Source organism: Plectropomus leopardus, chromosome 5 (genome assembly GCF_026936395.1).
Source record: "Plectropomus leopardus strain MGB_pleo_1.0 chromosome 5, ASM2693639v1, whole genome shotgun sequence".
Lineage (NCBI taxonomy): Eukaryota > Metazoa > Chordata > Actinopteri > Perciformes > Serranidae > Plectropomus > Plectropomus leopardus.
In genome coordinates this window covers 4,153,651-4,175,313 of record NC_142180.1, presented here as the reverse complement: position 1 = coordinate 4,175,313, position 21,663 = coordinate 4,153,651, and the positions used below count along the sequence as shown (strand labels likewise).

Sequence of the window (21,663 nt, the reverse complement as noted above, 5' to 3'; positions counted from 1 at the left end):
GTATGCTGTTTGCTGTTGTAGTGACCAGCTTCCCCTCAGGTTATCATTAAAGATTAAACTCATCTCCTCTAATTACCTGTTGGAAGTGTATAAGATGATAGCATCCCCATGTGAGTTTATTTCATGTTAGTCAAGAAAACAGAAAATATGTAAAACAGTCTGATCCCGAGTGCGTCCCGCCCACCCTGGGTTTGACATTCTGCAAATGTTAAAGTCACAGGTCATGCTAAATGTTTTGCAGTACCAGACAATGAAAATCTAACATCCTGGGAAGTGAAATGTAACCTCAGGCTCACAGTACCCATGAGAGTGTTTCATCCATTTAAATGCCATTAAATGCACAGAAAGTCTCCTTCTCCTGGGAGTGGGGGCTGCAGACACTGAGCTTCAGGCATTACATGGCTGATAATTCTCAGGGGAAATGGGCTTTGAGCTGCTTCTTATTTGGGATCGGCTCCCTGGCTCTTTTTTTTTTAAAGTTGTGGTTCCAAACCGTTTAATTCATGAAATCGCAGAGCAAAGTCATATTGTGATCCACTGACATACACAAAGTGAAAATGTCCTACCTTAGGAGAAATCCTGGTGATTTCTCCTCCCTTGTAAGTTGATAGTATCTGGAACCCAAATGAGTTTATAAGATGATTAAGATGCCAGGTGAAGGAGAAGCAGCTTGGAGAGACAACACACTTTAAAGGTCTAGTGTGTTGGATTTAGAGGAATATATTGGCAGAAATTGAATATAGATTAACTATGTTTGTCATTAGTTTATAGTCATCTTAAAATTATAAATTAAGAATCATTGTGATTTTGCTAGGTCCTCCTCCACGGAGTCCACCAAGTTGTTTTTACACGGTATTGCTAAAAATAGGCCTTAGACTTCTTCCCGATTGCCAGTAGACTAGAGTCGTGTGCACAGCTCTGCAGCAGACAAGCGTGCCTTTCTGTTTTTTTGGTTTTTTTTAAACTGTTGTGTCACTTTCGGTGACACAGGAACGCTGGAAAAAGGTTATGAAAACTGTACAAAGCAGCATGGAGGCCAGTGAAAAGGTTATGGTGATTACTTCTTTTTGGTGCAGACGACTTTGGGACAATGTTTGAGCGCTGCTTGGGTTGAGACATTGCATCTCGCCAGCAGTGAAGGGGCTGAAAGTGACACTTTCACAAGAATGTTGCATTTCCATCACTGCCCATCGGAGCTAGAGCTGATAAATACCCATGACCACTGCAGAGTCATTTGAGCCAGGTTTGAATGCTGATTTAGTGAATGCTTCCCCATTACATAAAATAGCCAGTTGTTAGTTGGTGGTAGTGGGTTTTTTGTGCAGTGGGAAAGAAGCTAAACTCCCTCACACAGGAAAAGTTTCAGGTGGTTGAAATTTGTAACCTACGCTAGATGTTACTAAATCCTACCCACTAGACCTAAAAGACAACTGTATTTAACACTATAGAAGCAGAGCTGAAAAATGTTCAATCTGTAAATTGACTGATTTGCTGCACCTCCTGATAAGTGCATACCAGCATACACGTAGCAAGCTCTTTTATCACATGGGAACCGAGAGCACATTTCATCAAAATGTTGTAGTTCCAGCAAAGACGGCCGCCACTATGAGAAAGTGCACCGGCACTTTCTCATAGTGCCATCATAAATCATAAATCATCCAACACTGGCCTTTCAGCAACAGAACATACCCGATTTTGATTAAACAGCCTTAAGCTGTTGAGGTTGTGAAGAGTCGTAAAAAGTTGAGTGACGCATTTTACTGTTCATCTGAACCCTGCTGAAACTGGAACATTCAGTATTGTCACATCATTGGTGGGAAATGTTCTGGCTGGGTGAACCTGTTGAGAAAGCTGATGTTAGATGGTTATGTCATGTATGGGCCTGAGGCCAGATGGGTCTGAATAGTCAGCCAGGATCTTACTTCCACCTGGTATTATCATCCGATCTGTATGTGGATAGTAACAACAGATTAGGTCAACTTTGCATTTCCACCTGTCATTAAAATATGTTCTTGTTATCTTGATTCTGCACACATTGTGATTGTATCTTAGTATGCAAAAATTGTGGCAGGAGCTTTATCTTTTGTTGTGACGGTTGTGAGGTGATGGTAGATATATAGCATTGACATTACAGTAATAGTAATGTGCTTGCATACATTGGATTGGCCTTGACGTGTGTGGTGGTTGACATTCAAGCAAAAAACAACCTACCTTTGTAGTTAAACTAGACTGGACTTTGGTGTGTTCTGGGTCAACCATGTTTTCTATTTTCACAGTCATTTCAGTGCTTAAATAACCTTTATTCTGGCTGTTTCTTCTAAAGGCCTCATGTTAGGTTCCATACTCAAATTATCTTTACTGTTGCATTGAGCAGTAATGTTAATGGTGAGTGTTTGCCTTCACTGATGAATCTTTCTTTGTGTTTTCCAGGCTAGGTGTGTGCGTGCTGACCTCATGGTGTAACAGGAGTAAAGATGAGCATTAGCAGTGATGAGGTCAACTTCCTGGTCTACAGATACCTACAGGAGTCAGGTAACATATCCATAATGAACCAACTTTTATAATTGCTTACTTCATTTCTACATAGTGCATAGTGCATTGTCTGATTGTCTAACAGTCTGATGTTACATGCAATTTCATTGTGTTTTCCATTATTTCTAAATGTATGTATTTCTAAATTTCTAAATATGTTTTTGGTTCATCATTGTGAGTTTGGTCTATCAAAAAACTATACATTAGTCAAACAGGTCACCAAAGTAATGATAAGCAATTTGGTTTTTTTCAATCAATACAAATGATTAGAAGTGTTGAAAAGGAAAAAAGAACGAACGTGAGGATGAATTGTTGATATTTTTATCAATGCCTCTGTTCTTGCAGGGATTAGGTTTTCAGGTTGTCCATCTGTCCATTCTCATGAATGGGATATGTCAACAACGCCATGAGGGAATTCCTTTGAATTTAGCACAAACATCCACTGAGACTCAAGGAGTAACTAATTAGATTTTGGTGGTCAATGAGCAAGATCACTGTGACCTTGCATCCATTTCAGTCTTGCAAACACGTCATCTCATTAACATCGTGATAGAATTTCTTCAAATTTGGCACAAATGTTCCCTTGGAATCAATGACGAGCGGATTAGAATTTGATATTGAAAGGTCAAGGTCATTGTGACCTTGCATATGTCTCGTTGTCGTGGACGCAAGAACTGAATAGTGCCTTTAGGAATATATTTTTTTTTAAATTTCCTTGAGAACGATTGGTTCTATGTATGTAAATTGTGCACCTTCACGCCTCCATTTTACACAGACCTTGTTTTGGGGCTGTTATCTCCGTTTTTGGCTCAAAGGTGAGACCACTCTGTCCTTTCTCTCCGGTATCAGACGTTATATACAGAATGGTGAGGCGACAATACAGCGTGATATTCCCACCTTGAACAGGCAATGTGAGTGCAGCCACTGTCTGTGTGCAGTGTGTGTACTGTCCTTTTCAGAATAAACCACACAGTGAGATAGAGTGAGGGGGTTCCCTCTACTTAATATGTCAAAGATGGTAAAAAGACTGAAGTTATGTAGCAGCTCTACACACATACTTGGAGCTGCCTAAGTAGTGACATTGGGTGCACACGGGGGGATGGACGTGAGATCATTTGGATAAGAGACTGTGCTTTTCACAAAGACAAAAAACCTTTGATGATTAAAATGAGTCTCCAAATATGCTTCAGTGGCCAATAGGCTCGGAGGCTCCCTGCTCTGTAGGTGTGACAGTAACCTTTATCTAACTGAGGTGGTGAGCCATGTAAACCAAAACCCCCACATCACTCGAGGACGAGCTGCCAGGAGGCTCAGTTCAGCTGGCACTGCTCAACTGTTAGGTGTGTGTGTGGATGAAACTTCTTATGCCTCATATCATATTTATTACATCATATATTTTGTAAGGCACAGATGGCGCATGTAAATTGAGAAATCCTCTCACAGATGTATTGTGTTTCCATCTTTTATTGGAGCATGAAAGTGGAGCAAAAAGCAATGAGGAGTCTGTGAGAGAATAGAGGCCCAGCCAGACAGAGGGGTCTCTGCTCAGCTGCTGAAATTTTCGTCAAAATGGTCTTTTAAGTTCAACATATAGATCCTTTTTGTTTATTGAAGACAGATGTTGCAATACAAAATATCTCATCTCTCACCCCCCAAACAAACATGTAGCCAAGTGTGAGAAAATGCTCAAGAAAGTGACAAGAATATAATAGTAGCAGGAACAAGACAGCCTCGTGGCAGTGGACCAAACAACAAACTGTAGTTCTTCAATAAATAACGAGGTGAATAGTATTTCCTGTGATATACAGTCTGTTTTTGCCCGCCAGTGTTAAAATATTTTCTCCTCTCCCTCTCTAATCCTCTCCAGGGTTCTCCCACTCAGCGTTTACGTTTGGTATAGAGAGTCACATCAGCCAGTCCAACATCAATGGTGCTCTGGTTCCCCCTGCTGCCCTCATCAGCATCATCCAGAAGGGCCTGCAGTACGTCGAGGCCGAAGTCAGCATCAATGAGGTGGGATCTCCTCTCCTCTCCTTCCCTCTTCTCCCCTCTCTTCTGCTCTCTTCTGCTCTCCTCTCCTCTCGTCTCCTCTCCTTTCCTGTCCTCCTGTCTCCTCTCTAACTGGTTATTTGTCCCACTTTGTAGGACGGCACATTATTTGACGGGCGGCCCATTGAGTCTCTGTCCCTGATTGACGCCGTGATGCCAGACGTGGTTCAGACGAGGCAGCAGGCCTACCGGGACAAAATGGCCCAGCAGCAGGCCGCCGCTTCAGCGCCGACATCGGCCACCGGAGGCAGCATCGCCGGCAACGCCAAGAACGGAGAGAATACTGCCAATGGAGAGGAGAACGGAGCCCATGCCTTAGCTAGTGAGTGATATAGAAATAGAAAAGGACATGAGACGATGGTTAACGGCATGCTTTGAAGAGAAGAATAAATGTTTGACAAATTAGTTCAAAAAATTGGAAGTGTTAAGTTAAGATGCAGTTTTTTTTTTTTTACCTTGGATTCCTTGTCAAGCCAATCTGTTGAGAATTGCTTCACCTTGTAAATATGGACTTCAAAACTGTTTTAAAATGCAAAATAATTGAATTGAAAATGTGATTAAAAAATGCGATTAATCAGGATTAATTATTGAAATTCTGCGATTAATCATGATTTAAAGAATTATGTGACAGCCGTACTTTATATGTATATTTTGTCTAGTAGAGAACACTGTGATAGTAGGTCACTCACACTCTTTGACAGTGGTAAAGAACCTTCCAGAAAGCCTGATGACTATGTGTTTTTGAAACATTTCTGTTATTTTAAACTTGACCTCCTATATTGCTGTGCGTCATCCGTCAAATTCTTTGCTTAGACAACCACGCAGACCTGATGGAGGTGGACGGAGATGTGGAGATCCCCCAGAACAAGGCCATGGTCCTGAGGGGCCACGAGTCCGAAGTCTTCATCTGTGCCTGGAACCCAGTCAGCGACCTGCTGGCATCGGGGTTAGTCAACTTGCCTTTCAAACCTTCTGACACTGATGTTACATGCTTGTTCCAACATGTGTGCCTTGATATTGTGGCAGTGTATGCCTTTATTAGTCAGCTTTCGCAGAGACATGTTAGAAAATGAGGTAGAGAAATGCAACAAAGTCGGACTCAAACTGAGTCTTAACTCCTAAACCACTGAGGAGTCCCTAATTTTTTTTTTTTTTATAAACTCCAGCTGATAACCAAAGATCATCAACTGATGAAAGGAGTGGCTTAAATGTTTTGCACACATTTGAATTTTCAAAGGAAGGAAGTCAAACAGTTCATTGCATAAAACATTAGATTATTTGCCATAATCAAAGGCCACAGTTAAAGGTGGGGGAAAAATCAAAACAGTGTTGTATCACTATATTTTTGTGTGGCAATATAGTGCCACAGACGACAAGTATCACACTTATTATGTATTATTTCAATTATCAATATTACATATACAAATTAAAACTTTGGTAGACACTAGAATAATAAAATGTTTTAAATTGTTTTTTCAGGCCACTAATACAGTTTGGTAAAATAAGAATTAATAGAGTGAGAAGAACAGACTTAATCTTATCAGATAAAGAAGATGTTGACATAGATTTGCTTCAGGAACATAATTTTTATTTAAAAAAAGGTAATAAATAACAATATATATATATATATATATATATATATATATATATACTATCGCAATACTCGGCATATCACATGTTTAAAATAGCAATAATGTTGGGGCTTTTTGTGTGTGTGTGTGTGTGTGTGTGTGGGGGGGGGGGTTGTAAGTTACACAAATGTTCAGTTCATATAAATACCTCAAAGACTACCTCACTGCTACAATTTGAGATGTTTTTGCCTAAAAAAGAAAAAAGTCATAAGCATTTGCCGAGAAACAATGTGGAGCCAAAAGGAACCAGCTTTCTAGGAAAATGTGGTTAATGTTGCAATGTGTCCATCTGTGTCAGGTCTGGTGATTCGACAGCTCGTATCTGGAACCTGAGTGAAAACAGTACGAGCAGCTCCACACAGCTGGTCCTGAGACACTGCATACGAGAGGGAGGGCAGGACGTCCCCAGCAACAAAGACGTCACCTCGCTAGACTGGAATGTAAGCATTCTAACATGTACATATGTAACATGTTGTCATGCTTCACGGCAACCATATTGTCATTTATTTCTTCTTCTTTTTTTTTTTTAGTGATGGTTTCCAGTTTACATAAAAATACTTTGATTGCTGCTAATTATTTTTGATAATATGCATCCAGACATGGATATAAAGCAAAAAAACCCAAACATGCTTTATCTGTAATATCCTGCATGTACAGTCCTGCTTACAAGAGAAAGGCAAATTGCAACAAATGGCTCATCACTGAGGAACTTCCAGAGCGCTGTGAACATAACTGTTGATGAAGTCCAATGGTGGAAGATCATCAGAGTGGAATTTTCCTTTAGTTCAGCCAGTGGATTGTAAACCAGAGCCAAGGGCAGAGGCAAAACATTTCCTGGAAAGCGTCCATGCTGATGGAAAACACAGAGCTCTCTCCTGAACCCAGCTGAATCACTAAAATGTTCATTGAGTCTGCACTCTGTCAGGATAATTCTGAAACTGCAAAAGACACCGCTGGTTTGTGAGCGTGTCTAAACTGGCCTGGCCTGGCTCATCTGTCCAACACACACACTCTCACTCTCTCGAAGCCACTCTCACACTTCTCTCTCTCTCTCTGACAGAGCGAGGGCACGCTTTTAGCAACAGGCTCCTATGACGGTTTTGCCAGAATATGGACGAAGGATGGTGAGATGACTTTAATCCATTAAACATGAGCATGCATTATTTTGTCATAGATATAGGGCAGAATTCAATATCAGGAGTAACATAAAATAAAATTGTATCGATATGCAATTGTTGTAATATTAGTAATATTAGAGAATGTGGAAACATAATGACTGAGCGTGGGTAATGTGTTTTTGCTTATTCTACTACAGTCTGTTTACCACATGGCTTAATTGAACAATCCTTGAACAATGCTGCCACCTAGAGGCAGCTTTGCATATTACTATTCAGGTGTTGACCCATTTTGTGTTATTTCAACCCTTAAATTGCTTGCTGTCATTGACAAATTTGATGCTTACAGTTTTCTTTCTTTTCTGTGTGTTTTGCTCCATAGGGAACCTGGCCAGTACACTTGGCCAACACAAAGGTCCCATCTTTGCCCTGAAGTGGAATAAAAAAGGCAACTTTATCCTCAGCGCAGGAGTAGATAAGGTAAACCTGCATCTGCTATCTGAATCAGCTCAAGGTCACATGTAGAATGATTATGCTCTATGTATGAACTGTCACATCATTTAAAGACACTGGCCTGAGGCTCGCATTGGCACTTCAATTCTTTTGGTATCTGCAGGGCTCCAGAACCAAACTGTTAAGTCGCATTTATTGACCATGTAGCGCCAGTGCAACTGGCAAATATAATTAATATATAGACTGGAGATCTGTTTATTATAACAGCACCTTATTTACCTTAATTATAATAGCACTTTATTTACCCTAATTATAACAGTGCTTTGTTTACCCTCATTATAACAGTGTTTTATTTAACATTAATGTAGCTGTAGTTCATTCATCTTTATTATAAAAGTGTTTTATTAACCTCTTTTATATCAGTACGTGCTTATATGTATTACAATAATGCTGTATTTCCCTTTCTCAGAACAGTACTTTGACTTCATTGAACAGTACTTAATTTACATTCATTAAAACAGTACTTTATTTAAATTTAGTATAGCTGTACTTTATTAAGTTTAACTACTTTCTTTTACTGTTAGTATAACATAACTTTATTTACCCTCAGTGTAACAATACTTTCCCTTTAGTGTAACAATGCTTTATTTACCACACTTTTAATAGCAATTTTGTGCTTTTATTATAACAGTACTTTACTAAACTTTATTGTAACCATTGTTTATTTTGTTCTTTAGTATGTTAGTAGTATACAGTAATTTAAAGGAGATTTTAATATATCAGGATATATATGATGTATCATGAGAAAGCCTAAAATATCATGATATTATTTATAGGCCATATCACCTAGCCCTATTGCTCATATAAGGTTTTAAAAAGTCAGCCACACAAATGTTCTGTATAGTCATTTGAGAGCCCTAACTGTATGTGTTTCTGTCCTGCCAGACAACAATCATATGGGATGCCCATACAGGAGAAGCTAAACAACAGTTTCCCTTCCACTCAGGTATGACAGCGTCTCTTCTTGTCTCTTAGAATTTTCCAGCTCTGCCGTTTGATTTTGCTAACATTCATCTGTCTGTCTCCTGCAGCTCCAGCACTAGATGTGGACTGGCAGAGCAACAACACGTTTGCCTCCTGTAGTACAGACATGTGCATTCACGTCTGTAAACTGGGACAGGACAGACCCATCAAAACATTCCAGGGACACACAGTAAGTGCTTTGAGAGAGCGTGGGTGTGTGTGTGAGTGTGTGCGCATGCGTGCGCCCGCCCACCAGCATATGATAATACATCCATATCCTCATTACTGACGTGTATCTTTCCAAAGCACTCAAAGGAGACAGGGAAAGTGTTACTGTCACTGTTCATTAATATTTGGGCAGAAGTGGCTTGTAAGCATTTGGTTGGACTTTTGTAACATAAATCAAGGTTTTGAATTTCGTAACACCTTCATTTTAAATGGTTTCCTCCGAATGGCACAAACACACACCATACTGTATATACTGTAAATCTTCAGCTGGGTCTCTGTGTTCGTGAGCTTCCACCCTTTCATCCCTTTCTTCTCTCCTTTCAGAATGAAGTAAATGCAATCAAGTGGGATCCCACAGGGAACCTGCTAGCCTCCTGCTCAGATGACATGACGCTGAAGGTGAGCTGAGACCTAAATCTGAAGAAATATTGGACATCTTGTGTTATTATCACTGATAACTTTGCCTCTAAACCTTAATTAAAGTAATGATGTGTTCGTGATGACTGGGGATTCTGAGAAAGTGATGACAGACTGCGGGCAAACTGTATATTGACTAGGGCTGCTCGATTATGGCAAAAATTATTATAAATAATAAAATAATAATGACGTTTTTTTTATGGATATTGAAATCAGGATTATCTAACAATTATTTTAACATGATTACTCATGTTGGGTAACACATCTTGCTTATTACTGTAGTTTGTTCACATTCACAAACCTAACCCAACTAACCCAACTGATATAATTTTACAGTACATAAGTTACTGCATCAGTAACAGCAAATACATTTGAATAATGTTTGAACAAGCCAGGAGTCTGATGTCCATAGTTCTTCCTCTGTCTCTGCTGAAATTGTCAGTTTGACCAGGCATGCTTCAGATATGGAAGGGTATAAAACATGATAAAACACCTGACTGTACATTTAATGTCACACACTTAAAATCTATTACAAAAGGATAGTACAACATCTACATAAGATGTGTATATAGTAAAAACAAAAAAAAATATATATATATATATATATACACACACACACACACATAAATACATAAAAAATGGACACACACACACACACACACATATATATATATATATACACATACATACATACATACATATACATACACACACACACATATTGTTTACTTATAAACATGGCCATACAAAATAAAAAACAAAACAGGGCAACATTGTTAGACTCATCATGCCGCAAATAATCATTGTATTTTGATTACTTGTTTTGAAGGAAGCTGAAAAAATAATCGAAATTGAAATTTTGATGAATTGCACAGTGCTAATATTGACTTGTGTAAATGGTTTGTCACTGCTGTAGGCTGCCTATTAATACACCAGTATTTATTGAAACATTAAAAGCAAGGTTTAAATGTATTTCTTTTTTTTCAGATTTGGAGTATGAAGCAGGATTCGTGTGTCCATGACCTGCAGGCCCACAGTAAAGAAATCTACACCATTAAATGGAGTCCCACCGGCCCTGGAACCAACAATCCCAGTGCTAACCTCATGCTAGCAAGGTGAGTGTGTGTGCGTGTGTGTGCGCATGCAACAACAAAGAGATGCTAGTTTAGCCAAAAAAAGGACATAGGTACAATCTGGCCCTTTAACTTTCCTTAATGAATTTTGTAATAATTTAAATAAGTTCAATTAGTATTACTCTTTTTTTGTCATCTCAGTTCACCTCTAATAAGAGATGATATTCCAAACCTTTTTGCTATGATGAAAAAAAGGCAGTGGGCAGCTGTGGCTCAGAGGTAGAGCAGGTCATCCTCTAATCAGAAGGTCAGCAGTTCGATCCCTAGCTCCTCCAGGCAAAATGCCTCCCTATGCCCTATGGGTGAATGATTACTGAGTAGCAGGTGACACCTTGTACGATAGCCTCAGCCACCAGTGTGTGAATGTGTGTGTGATTGGTTGAATGTGACAATGCAGTGTGAAAGCCTACATTCAGTTTTGAGTGGTCAATAAGACTAGAAAAGCACTGTAAAAGTACAGTCCATTTACCATGTTAGCATAAATTCTAAGTGGGTTACAATATTCCTTGTACGGTACTGATTCTTTCTGCCAAAGTCGTGATTCCCCAGCAGCATGTCTCTAAACCTTCTTGTTCCTGTCTCTTTCTCCCACAGTGCATCGTTTGACTCCACAGTTCGTCTTTGGGACGTGGAGAGAGGCATCTGTATCCACACGCTGACTAAACACCAGGAGCCAGTGTACAGCGTGGCTTTCAGCCCTGATGGTCGGCATCTAGCCAGTGGCTCCTTTGACAAATGTGTGCACATCTGGAATACACAGGTAGTAAGAGAATGGAAGTTTGTGTGTGTGTGTGTATGTGTGTGTGTGTGTGTGTGTGTGTGTGTGTGTGTGTGTGTGTGTGTGTGTGTGTGTGTGTGTGTGAGTGTATGTGTGTGTGAGAACTGTGGAATCTGTTATTGATAGAAACAAAAACAAAATGAAACCAGTCTTTAAAACCAGTAGTTTTTAGTAGTTAGTAAAAGTTAGTGAGAAATTAGTACAAAATAAAAGAAAAAAGAAAAGAAACAGAAAAGAAGAAAAAAACAACAACAAAAGATCTGGCAAAAGTGCTTAACATTATAATAAGTAAGTTATAACATCATTAGAAATTTTTAATTCTGATAATTATATTGTCTTCCCTAGCTTTTTTTTCCCCGAGCTTAAAGAAGACCCAATTTTGTAAATCTACTAATTCCTTGCAATAAGTAGATTGCAATCCACATCCATCACATTAAGGTGGGGGTGGGGCAGGGGGTGGTCATTAGGTGTCCTGTCTTTTCCATGACTGTAGTTTTTTTTTAACCCAAGGTGACAAAAGTGGTAGTTAAACGCTGACATCAATAGCTTTAAAGCCATAATGGCTTCTACCTTGTTCCAGCAGCAGCTTAGGAGGAAAAGTTCTGCTAACCGACTGTATGCCATCTGCTCAGCACCTTAAGAGATTAGCAATTTGAATGTTGGGCTTGGATTCACTTGGACAGAAACACAAGTCAACTGCTGCCCTCGAGTGGCCAAAGAAATGAGTAACAACAGTTTTATAGAGTATCTTGTTCAGTTTTATTTACATCATTGGGTTAACTTACTGTTTAAATTGAGGCAAAAAAGAGAAAAAATGACCAACCTTTTGTCTGTCCCTCACCTCTCTGCTTCTGTCTGTTGTCTGTTCTTTTGCAGACGGGCGCTTTAGTCCACAGTTACAGAGGGACGGGGGGAATCTTTGAGGTTTGCTGGAATGCAGCAGGGGACAAAGTGGGAGCCAGCGCATCAGACGGATCTGTAAGTGTTTTTTTTTCACTTTTAAGCATAGTATAACATGTTAAAATAAGGACAAAAAAATGCCAGTATAGTGTGTCAAAAAAAAGAAGACTTATGATAGGTTGTAAAAAAAACTGACAAAAAAATGTTGTATGTCAAAAACTCAAACATAGCCATAGCATATATGAAATAAACCCCCATCAGAGTATGGTATGTCAAAAACTAGTATATATACCATATCAAAAAAACTGTCAGTAAACGCTATAGTGTACTGGAGGGGCGTGATTCGGAGGAACGGCCTGTCTGATCTGAATCCGAGCGGTGTTCAGATCAGGCACCTTTGTGCCAGTCATGGTTTGTCCATTTTAAACACCATGTTCGAGCACAGGGATGCTCATAAGTGTACTTGGTACCAGAGCTCCCTAGGCCAAAGATTGATGATCGACTTTATGGTTGTATCTTCCGATCTGCGGCCGTATGTCTTGGACACTGGTGAAGAGGGAGCGGAGCTGTCAGCTGATCACCACCTGGTGGTGAGTTGGATCGGGTGGCAGGGGAGGCTCCTGGACAGATCTGGTAAAACCTAACATGTAGTGAGGGTGAACGGGGAACGTCTGGCGGAGGCACCTGTCTGCGAGGTCTTCACCTCCCACCTCCGGAAGAACTTCTTGCACAGGTGTGGGAGGAGTTGGGGGGGCCATGGAGGAGGACTTTCGGGTGGCCTCAAGGAAGTTCTGGCAAACCGGGAGATGCAGGGCTTGTCAGTCTAGTTGGAAAAATCCACACGCATGGGGTGAATTTTTTTCGCCACCTGTTTTTTCTTAATCCTTGAAGTGTCTACTTTAAGATTCTGGGAGGTCCCATGGAGTTTATTTTTAACCCTTTATCACACCTATCCGGAACCTGAAAAAGAAAAAAAATGAAAATGGCATAACAAAGTTAACAACATACAAAGACAAATGAACACATTTTCCAAAACAGTTCTGACCCACAAAATTCAATAAAATTACCATTTTTAAGATTGCAACATATCTTGACTCTATTTCGGGGCAAAAAGGCAAAAAACAAGCAGAAAACCTGTAAAGCACATCTTTATTTTCTTAATTTATTAATAATCTGTAAGGCCTACTGTTGTGAAATTGCCACATTTATTTGAAACTGTAGTAGAAACTAGGGCTGGATTATGAAACACAGGATAAGATGTAGATTTCCTTTGGTTATTTTTAAAATTCCGTTAATGCTTCCCCACTAGGGTTAGGGTTAGGGTTGGGGTTGGTGGCAGCTATGGAGGAAGTGGGCCTACCAAAAAGTTTTCCAGAGTAAAATGGTTAATAGCACACAGCAGACCTTTATGTTAGAGTCCTGCAGTCAGGAGAGATTGGCCTATTATGCAAACCATGTCAGTGAACTATTACAGCAAAAAACAACCAAAAAAAAGCAAAAAACTATACTACTACTCATCATCAACATCATCATTACTAACGAGATCATCAAAGTCTGTCTCTTGGATCTCCATCTCTTCCTCCTCATCATCATGCTTATTGTCGGCATAATCTCCCTCCCTTTCAAGAGCTTCGCTTTCTTGGCCAGCACCTCAAAGAAAGAAGGAGGGAAGATGGGTCCAGTTGTCCAGACAGGCTCTAACACCCCTCATCCATCTTCTTTTCCCAGTCCATACCCTGGCATTCTCGAATATTTCTTGGTCTGCTCTCTTGCAACAGGCGACTCTGAAATTGGCTCGCTGTCTGTGAGGGGGGAGGCAGGCGTTTGAGGTCTACTTTGGAGTTTGAATCTAGAACTTCATCAGCACCCACTGTTTTTTACAGCATTTTGGCCCGCACAGCATCAACTGACCTCATCTGAGCATGACCATACATATTGGACCTCATCTGTCACAAGCCCCAATGTGCCAAGCTGCCTAAAAGCCTTCGGGAATTTAGGGTACTTCTGGAGCTTCTTGCCCTCACGAACCTTCTGTTGGTAGTCCATGTGTTGATGAATCACTTTGAGTAGCGAAGAGTCCTTCAGGGCGGCATCAAGGTTCTCGTGGCTGCAGCAGTAAATAAGATTGACGAGGGTCACGTGGTATCTCTGGATTCTCCTCATCAGGGAAAACATTGACCAGCAACTGTTGGAGTGCCTCTGTGTTTCCTACTCTGGAAGTTTGTAAGACGCTCAGTCTTGCCCTTGAATTTTATCTCTATCTTGTTACAGAAAATACACTCACTCAAGAAGGAACATTGAGTGCCTTCGGATTGATTCAGGTCTGATTTAGATTTGTACTTGCGTAGAGAATCCTTGATTGATGGTGCTGATGATGATTCACCAGATGTATAGAAGCCTTTGCAGCTTGTAAACAATCCAAGTTCTTAGTAAATCTCTTTAAACAGTTTTAATGAAAGCCCACTGTCAATGGTATCCGGTCACAGATATCCAGTCTCATGGATAATTAATTTATTGATATGTTCACAGCTGATCAGAACGATAGATAAGAGAAGATATTTGCAGATTTTTGTAAGTGAAAGGCAGTTTTAGGCCCAGCAGAAGAACACTTTTAATGCCCCTGATGTTCTGCTGCTCTCCTCTGCCTCTACTGCGTTTTAAATCACCCAACAATGTTTTTAATATAGCTCTTCTCTCTTTCTCTTTCTTTTTGTCATTATTGTAAGTTAATTGTTATTTACGACATCTACTGTATGTCTGTCCGTCCTGGAAGAGGGATCCCTCCTCAGCCACTCTTCCTGAGGTCTTCCATATTTTTCCCCCCCATGACAGGGTTTTTTTGGGGAAGTTTTTCTGAAGGCAGTGTGAGGGTCTAAGGACAGAGGGATGTCATATCATTTACCCAAACTGTAAATTATGTTTGCACTGCCATGCTTAGTGCACACCCTGAACAGTACAGCCCTTTACAATGCAGTATTGTGCAGTGTAACATCCCATCGAGTGCTGGAACACACCACAGCTGACTGTGATTTTGAGTGTGTTCAGAGGAGCGAGAGCCTTGAAAAAGACCAGAGTGTAATGCATTGCATGGAGTTGATCTTAAAGGGTATTTGCATTTTTATGTCTTAATTTTGCAGTTTTACTTTTAAAACGTGAGTTTTGCTTCGATTACAGTAATACCAATGAGATTATCTCAAAGCACAGTAACCTAAATAGGTTCTCATTACTCCTAATGAGAATACTTTAACTTCTGAAGAGCACTGCAACTTGCCACCAGCCAGAAATACTGTATGTGAAAGTGGCTTTAACATGCCAATAATCAGGTTCATTCATTTTAACCGATGATTTTAATATTCATGGACTCTTTCTTTAAAGCTAGTTAGCTTTATAAATAAAATTGACTTGAGTCTTAATTAACAGTCCATTTCCGTTGAGACTGTAGCTGCTCATCTTTGTTAATAATGGGAAACACTACGAAAAGTATGGCAAAAAATGTGAAAATACGAACATGTCCAGAAAACAGCTGAAAACCACACAAAATAGCATGTCGAGAAATGTCATAGTATAAAATGTCGAAAAAACATTGAAAACATCATTTACACATTGTATAGTATGACGTTTTTATGCATTTTAATGCCATTTTGGAGGACATAGTATGACATCTTGTTGATAGTTTTTTTTTCAAGATAGTATACTAGTTTTTGTTTTTTTTTAAATTTACATACTACACTGTCTTTTCCCAAAGTGTCATATTTTTGTCAGTTTTTTTAACATACTACACTATGGCATTTGTTTTTCATACCAATATAGCATAGCATGACAGCTTTTTTTTGACATATAGTTGTCACAGTCGTATAATATAGTTTGATTTTATATAATATATAATATTAATATAGTTTATGCCTTTTGTTGACATAGTATACTATGACTTTCTTTGAACATAACTTTTTTTCTTCTGCTTTGTTTTTTTTTCTTGAAACATAAAATACTCTGTCCTTAAAGTATTATAAATTTTTTTTTGGAATACTATTCTATGACTTTTTAAAAAACATAGTATATTATCTTGCTTTTATATTTTTGTTTGGCACGATAAACTATGGCGTCCTTTGTTGGCGCTTTTTGACATACTATAATATAGCATTTTTTGGCATTTTTTTTTTCCATTGTATACTCTGACAATTTTTTTATGATATAATATGACTTTTTTGGTATACTTTGAAGTTGTTTTTGACACACGAAACTTTTTTAGCATACTAGACAAGCATGTTCTTAACATATTACATATTGTTTTTTTGGCATATTATACCACAGCTTTTTTATCTTTTCACATACTACACACCTTTTTGGTATACCATATTGGACTCTTCTTGCCGTACGTCACTAATTCTGCAGTGCTCTAGTGTGTATTGTGAAAGTTTTTTCGGCAGACTGATCCGTGTCTCCTGTCCTCTCCTGTCCCAGGTGTGTGTACTAGACCTTCGGAAATAGTGCTGCTGTTTGTTGGAAGCCATGGACCGACCATGAATGTGTACATAGCCAAATGACTGTCCCTGCCTGCCCTGCGTACTGCTCACGCTTACGACTATGGCCCCGCCCACCGACAGACAGGAAGCAGGAAACAGGAACAGGAAGCAAGCACCCCGACACAGCAGGTCCAGACACAGGGATGAACAGATGGACGGACAGACAGACGGATGGATAAACGGGCGGATGGAAGCGCCCCTCTCTATCTGTGCAGACTCTTCCAGAGATGTAGAAGGGACGCAGTGAAAAAAAGAAAAAAAACTGATAGAAAAAAAAAAGTTGCAGATCCGTATATGTACCAAAATTTGGAAGCTATTTTGCTTTTTTGATCTTTAAACCATGCTCATCGTCATGAAAATGAAAAACAATGAAAAAAGTGTTGATCTTTGTTACTAGTTGGATCTCATTGTGCAGACATATCAACTTCTCCACCATAAAATAGGATGGCACTTAGTTTTTTTAAATTTCAGATCTCTTGTTTCAATGTTTTTATATTTTTTATCTTCAGGGGAGGGAACAGGGGTTGCACAGGTCTGAGTTTTATTGATTGGAGAAGTACATGCATTCAAACACAATCGGACACCAAATAGTTGTCAAAAACAGTGTCCTCATCAAACCAATGTGGCAAATGGAAAGGCTTTTTATCCGTGTTTCTGCAGCTGTGAGCGGCTCATATGGTTAACCTCAACATGCAGTAGTTCACGTGTTGTCTTCTCCAGAGGAAAAACTCTGGATCCCCCCTGGCCACATGTGACTGACACTCACACACACACACACACACACACACACACACACACACACACACACACACACACACACACACACACGTGTTCACACACTTTAAAAACAGCTCCTGTGCGCACTATTTGATCTAGATGGATTTACCCACAGTCCTCCTCTCTTAGTCACCTGGACAAAAGTTAAAGGTTTAATTGGCAAGAAGCTAACCTCCACTTGTCCGAATGTTCAAAGCTGCTCTGAGTTTCAGTAATGCAACAGTTAATCAGGTCTCATGTCTCATCACATACTGTCCTCAGCCAGTAGGATTCCAGAGATTTACTCATCTGTAACACGTTAAACATTTCTAACTCGCCAATCAGAAAAACACACAATGGCCTGAGGGGTGGTGGTGAAAAAGCAGAAGTGTTGTTCACATGTTTTTGCAGATTCTCAGAGGTTGATGCTCTGGAGGCAGAATTAATCTCAGTGACTAAAACCTCAGAGGGCAGAGCCAAAGAAACAAACTCAGTCCGGAGCTCAGTGCGGTTGCTGCATTTGCGCGTTATTTTGTGCCCTTTTAAGCATCGACACATCAATCCAATCACTAACAGTAACGCCAAGGAAGAACCCATTACATTTTGCAGTGAATCCTTATCACCAGGCAGAAATATAAATTATTTTTCACCTTAGTTAAAAGAGTGATGGTGGTTTGTGTTCTTGGTTTGCTATATATTTGTAGTTGTTTGCTAGCAGCTGAAACCAAATAGTTAGTATGTGTCATTTTATATAATCTGTCAAAAATATACAATATCTCAGACCCTGAACGGTTTTGCTCTCTTGGCTGATCACAATTATTAAATAGTCTAAAAAATACCATGATGAAAACAGCATTAGCAAAGTCAGACTGTGTCATTCAGATTTTTGGAAATATCATCAGTTTTGTGTCACACAACTGTAATTTTTGTGCCTACTAAATGTGGCTTATTGTTTTTAATTATCTTTGAGAGTACTGTACAGAGCATTCTGATACTCGGGACACCCTCTGACTGTATTGAACCACCTGCAGCATGAGTGAGACCACTGGTTTATTTTTTGCAATCTGCTGCTTCCCTCAGCATAAATGCACGGTAAAATATCATTGCAACTTATTTCCCCTAAATCCCCAAAACTTCATCTTCACTACTTCAAAGACTGACACTTTGTCACTTTACATAAAACAAAAATATTTCAACCCAAAACTTATCTAAACCTGTGGTCTGAACCTAACCGTGACAGTTTCACAAGAATAAGCACACGTTACAGTGTGTTTCAACTGTGCACTGCTAAAGCTCAATGTACAAAAACGGGCTAACACCCACGAACATCTGGCTTTCTAAGGCAATGAGAATGACCAACGAGATGCTACTCCGACTCCTCCTAAGCTGTGCAAGAACATTATTTCAAGTTAGTCTGCACCAAATTTGATAGAGAAAGGAAAGAAACCGTTCATTAAATACACACCGCACTGTATTTGAGACAGTGCCGTGTGTATTTAATGAACTGGCAAAAGAATGGGTATTTCCTTGGCTCTGCCCTGTTGAAGGTTTAAGGCAAAAATTACTTAAGGTTATGTTACCGCTCTGCTTCCAAAAAGTATATAATTGAAATTTAACTCGGATGTATTTTTTTACTGTTTTAATAACATTTCTGTGGCGTGGAGAAGTGGGCTCAGTGTGACTTTGGGGCTGCCTTTTCACACATGAAGATAAAGAAACATTACCTTCTGTTTGTTTTCCTCTCAGACAAACATCACAAACTGCTCCAAACTACATGTTCTACCTGCGATTACGCAGAGTATGAAGAATTTTCTCCCCTGTCTTATTGTCTGATCGCTGCCACCAGGTTGCTATTCAGAATCAGGCTCAGAAGCGGACCCAACATTAAAGCAATATCTGGACATTTTCATTTGTGTCTGTTTTTATCGCCTGCTACTCGTCATGATGTGGGGAAGAACCCCGCTGAGGACAGAAACAAATCAGACACAAAAAGGTCAAATGTCAAATCTTTTACCCGCAACATGACGGTGTTGGTGAATTAAAAACAGCAAAATGTCAAACTGTACATTCAGTGTGTGTTGATTCATCTGCCCCTTCACCTTCACTTTTGGTTCTTCACCACCAAAACTCACATTTCCCTCTGAGGTTCCCTACTGACTAAACATTTTATACTCTTTTAAAGACAAATTTAAAGTTACATTTTTGTAATTTCTTTGTAGATTTGAAAAAAAATGTGAATTGATGATTTATTGGCAGTGTTAATTTACATGTTCTATAAATTTTAAAGATCTTTGTTTTGTTACTTTAAAGGTTGACCGTGTAATGTAAGGCTCGGCGAGCTGAGCCGTCATTCTGAAGGCACCTTGCTGGGGAACACTTTGTCCTCGGAGCAAATCACCACTAAATTTGTCAAAATATGTTTTAATAAAGAAATGTTTTGCTTTTTCTTTTTGCTTGAATGTTTTTGGGAAGATTTGTCCCAGAAAAAGACACTTACACAAAAGACAATTCAAAACAAGTTACTCTTTAAATTGAATAAAGTTGTAATTTTTCAATCAAGCCAAGACTTCAGGGAATCTTTCTGGTTCCCATTTTTTATTTCTATAATTGGGAATCATGCAGATGTTTTGTGGATAAAGTTGCTTTGGGATCAGAAATAATCTCATTGACTGAATATGGAGTTATATTTGTGTCATGATTTTTAATGTGCAACAGGACATTTTGAACACAGAAAAAAGAACAGTTTGGCAGAGTCTTACAGTGTGCTTCCTTTCAGCCGGCCACGACAAAGCGATCAATTTCCGTTTGGTTGTTTTGTCTCTAATCCAGTTATTACCGTAAAACTTCAAATATAAGCCTGTCCCGATTAAACACCCACTCTCGTGGCAACACAACACATTTTGGCAAATAAAGGGCTGTCTCAATTAGAGGCCCGGTTACTATGCAGGTCATTTTTATAGAGGTTGTTTGGCTCCCTGCTGGAGATTTGCATACAAATATAAATGTTTAAACTTTTGTCAACATGTTACACACAGGGTTAGTTTAAGATTAGAAATCTGCATGCTAAAGACAGTGTAAATAGCAAAATAGTGATTCTCTATGATTTAATCAGTTCATTTCACTGAAACCATGAATGCCAAAAAAGACTGCTACTGGAAGAGTAAACAAGACAGATGCAAAAAAGGTTTTATAAACACTGATTGTATTTCCATCTTTGATGAGCAACACTTTGGTGTGACAGAAAATAAAGACCCGTCCCACATAGACACCTGTCCCACGTAGACGCCTGTCCCAAATATAAGCCTGTTTGGTTAAAGCAAATAATAATTGAAGTTTTACGGTGGTCACTTAGGAAGCAAGAAAATGTGCACTAAAATATAATTGCGCAGAATATCTTTTTTTTCTGTGCTCAGATTGTCCTAATCCTTATTGGTCAGAGCCAAAGAAGCATTTTAATTTTAGAATGAAAGTCAGTGAAAAGGCTAAAAATTCTTCAGAAATCATCCAGAATTGTTAAAAAAAATTTTAATTGGATTTTCACCACACTATTCAATTTTGAAAGTTGCAACTTTAGTTTGAGGTTTAATTAAAAATTATTACCTCTGCCTCCAGAGCTCTGCTTCCAAACAAGGTTTGTACAACTGCAGATCAGGTTTATTTCTTCCTGTAGCCTCTGTAATTAATAGGAGATTTCTACTAGAAACTTCCAGAGATTTCAGTCCTGTGTACTGTTTTTGTTTTTTCCTCCCTTTATTTAAAGCACCTCAAGCCAAAAGTTATGGAAAAAATCACTGTTCATGCCATCCTTAGGTCTGTGCCACACAGTGTGTCTGGGTTAACATGGCCAAAGTCGCTGAGTCAGCCTTTATCTGTGCCGCCACAACAGGTCAGCATCATGTCAGCCCGGCAGTATTTCCCCCATGGGCTCTCTAAGCCTTTGTTTGTTCGTTTGTTTTTCTGCAACTCGCATCACATCGATCTGTTGTCATTTCAGTCAGATCAGTGAAACAAGTCCAGAATAAAATATATTTTGATAAGAGTTGTGAGTTTTTATTTGCGTGTGTGTGTGTGTGTGTGTGTAGAAGTGCTGAGCTAACACCGTGGAGTACAGAGTACTCGTGTCAG

The 21,663-nt window shown here is 39.3% G+C and overlaps 1 protein-coding gene across 2 annotated transcripts in view; it reads left to right on the top strand.

Annotated features, from left to right (window-relative positions):
* The window catches only part of tbl1xr1a (TBL1X/Y related 1a), a 111,449-nt gene extending 91,352 nt beyond the window's left edge, over positions 1-20,097 (top strand). For both annotated transcript variants that reach the window (XM_088077391.1, XM_042513136.2), the window contains 14 exons: positions 2,431-2,532; positions 4,400-4,545; positions 4,678-4,903; positions 5,395-5,527; positions 6,511-6,652; positions 7,273-7,336; positions 7,710-7,807; positions 8,726-8,786; positions 8,872-8,993; positions 9,356-9,430; positions 10,436-10,563; positions 11,176-11,341; positions 12,236-12,337; positions 16,721-20,097. In XM_088077391.1, coding sequence (XP_087933517.1) covers positions 2,475-2,532; positions 4,400-4,545; positions 4,678-4,903; positions 5,395-5,527; positions 6,511-6,652; positions 7,273-7,336; positions 7,710-7,807; positions 8,726-8,786; positions 8,872-8,993; positions 9,356-9,430; positions 10,436-10,563; positions 11,176-11,341; positions 12,236-12,337; positions 16,721-16,747 — 1,548 coding nt within the window. In that variant the 5' untranslated portion in view covers positions 2,431-2,474 and the 3' untranslated portion in view covers positions 16,748-20,097. The remainder of the gene's footprint in view (positions 1-2,430; positions 2,533-4,399; positions 4,546-4,677; positions 4,904-5,394; positions 5,528-6,510; positions 6,653-7,272; positions 7,337-7,709; positions 7,808-8,725; positions 8,787-8,871; positions 8,994-9,355; positions 9,431-10,435; positions 10,564-11,175; positions 11,342-12,235; positions 12,338-16,720) is intronic.
* The last annotated feature ends 1,566 nt before the right edge of the window (positions 20,098-21,663 follow it).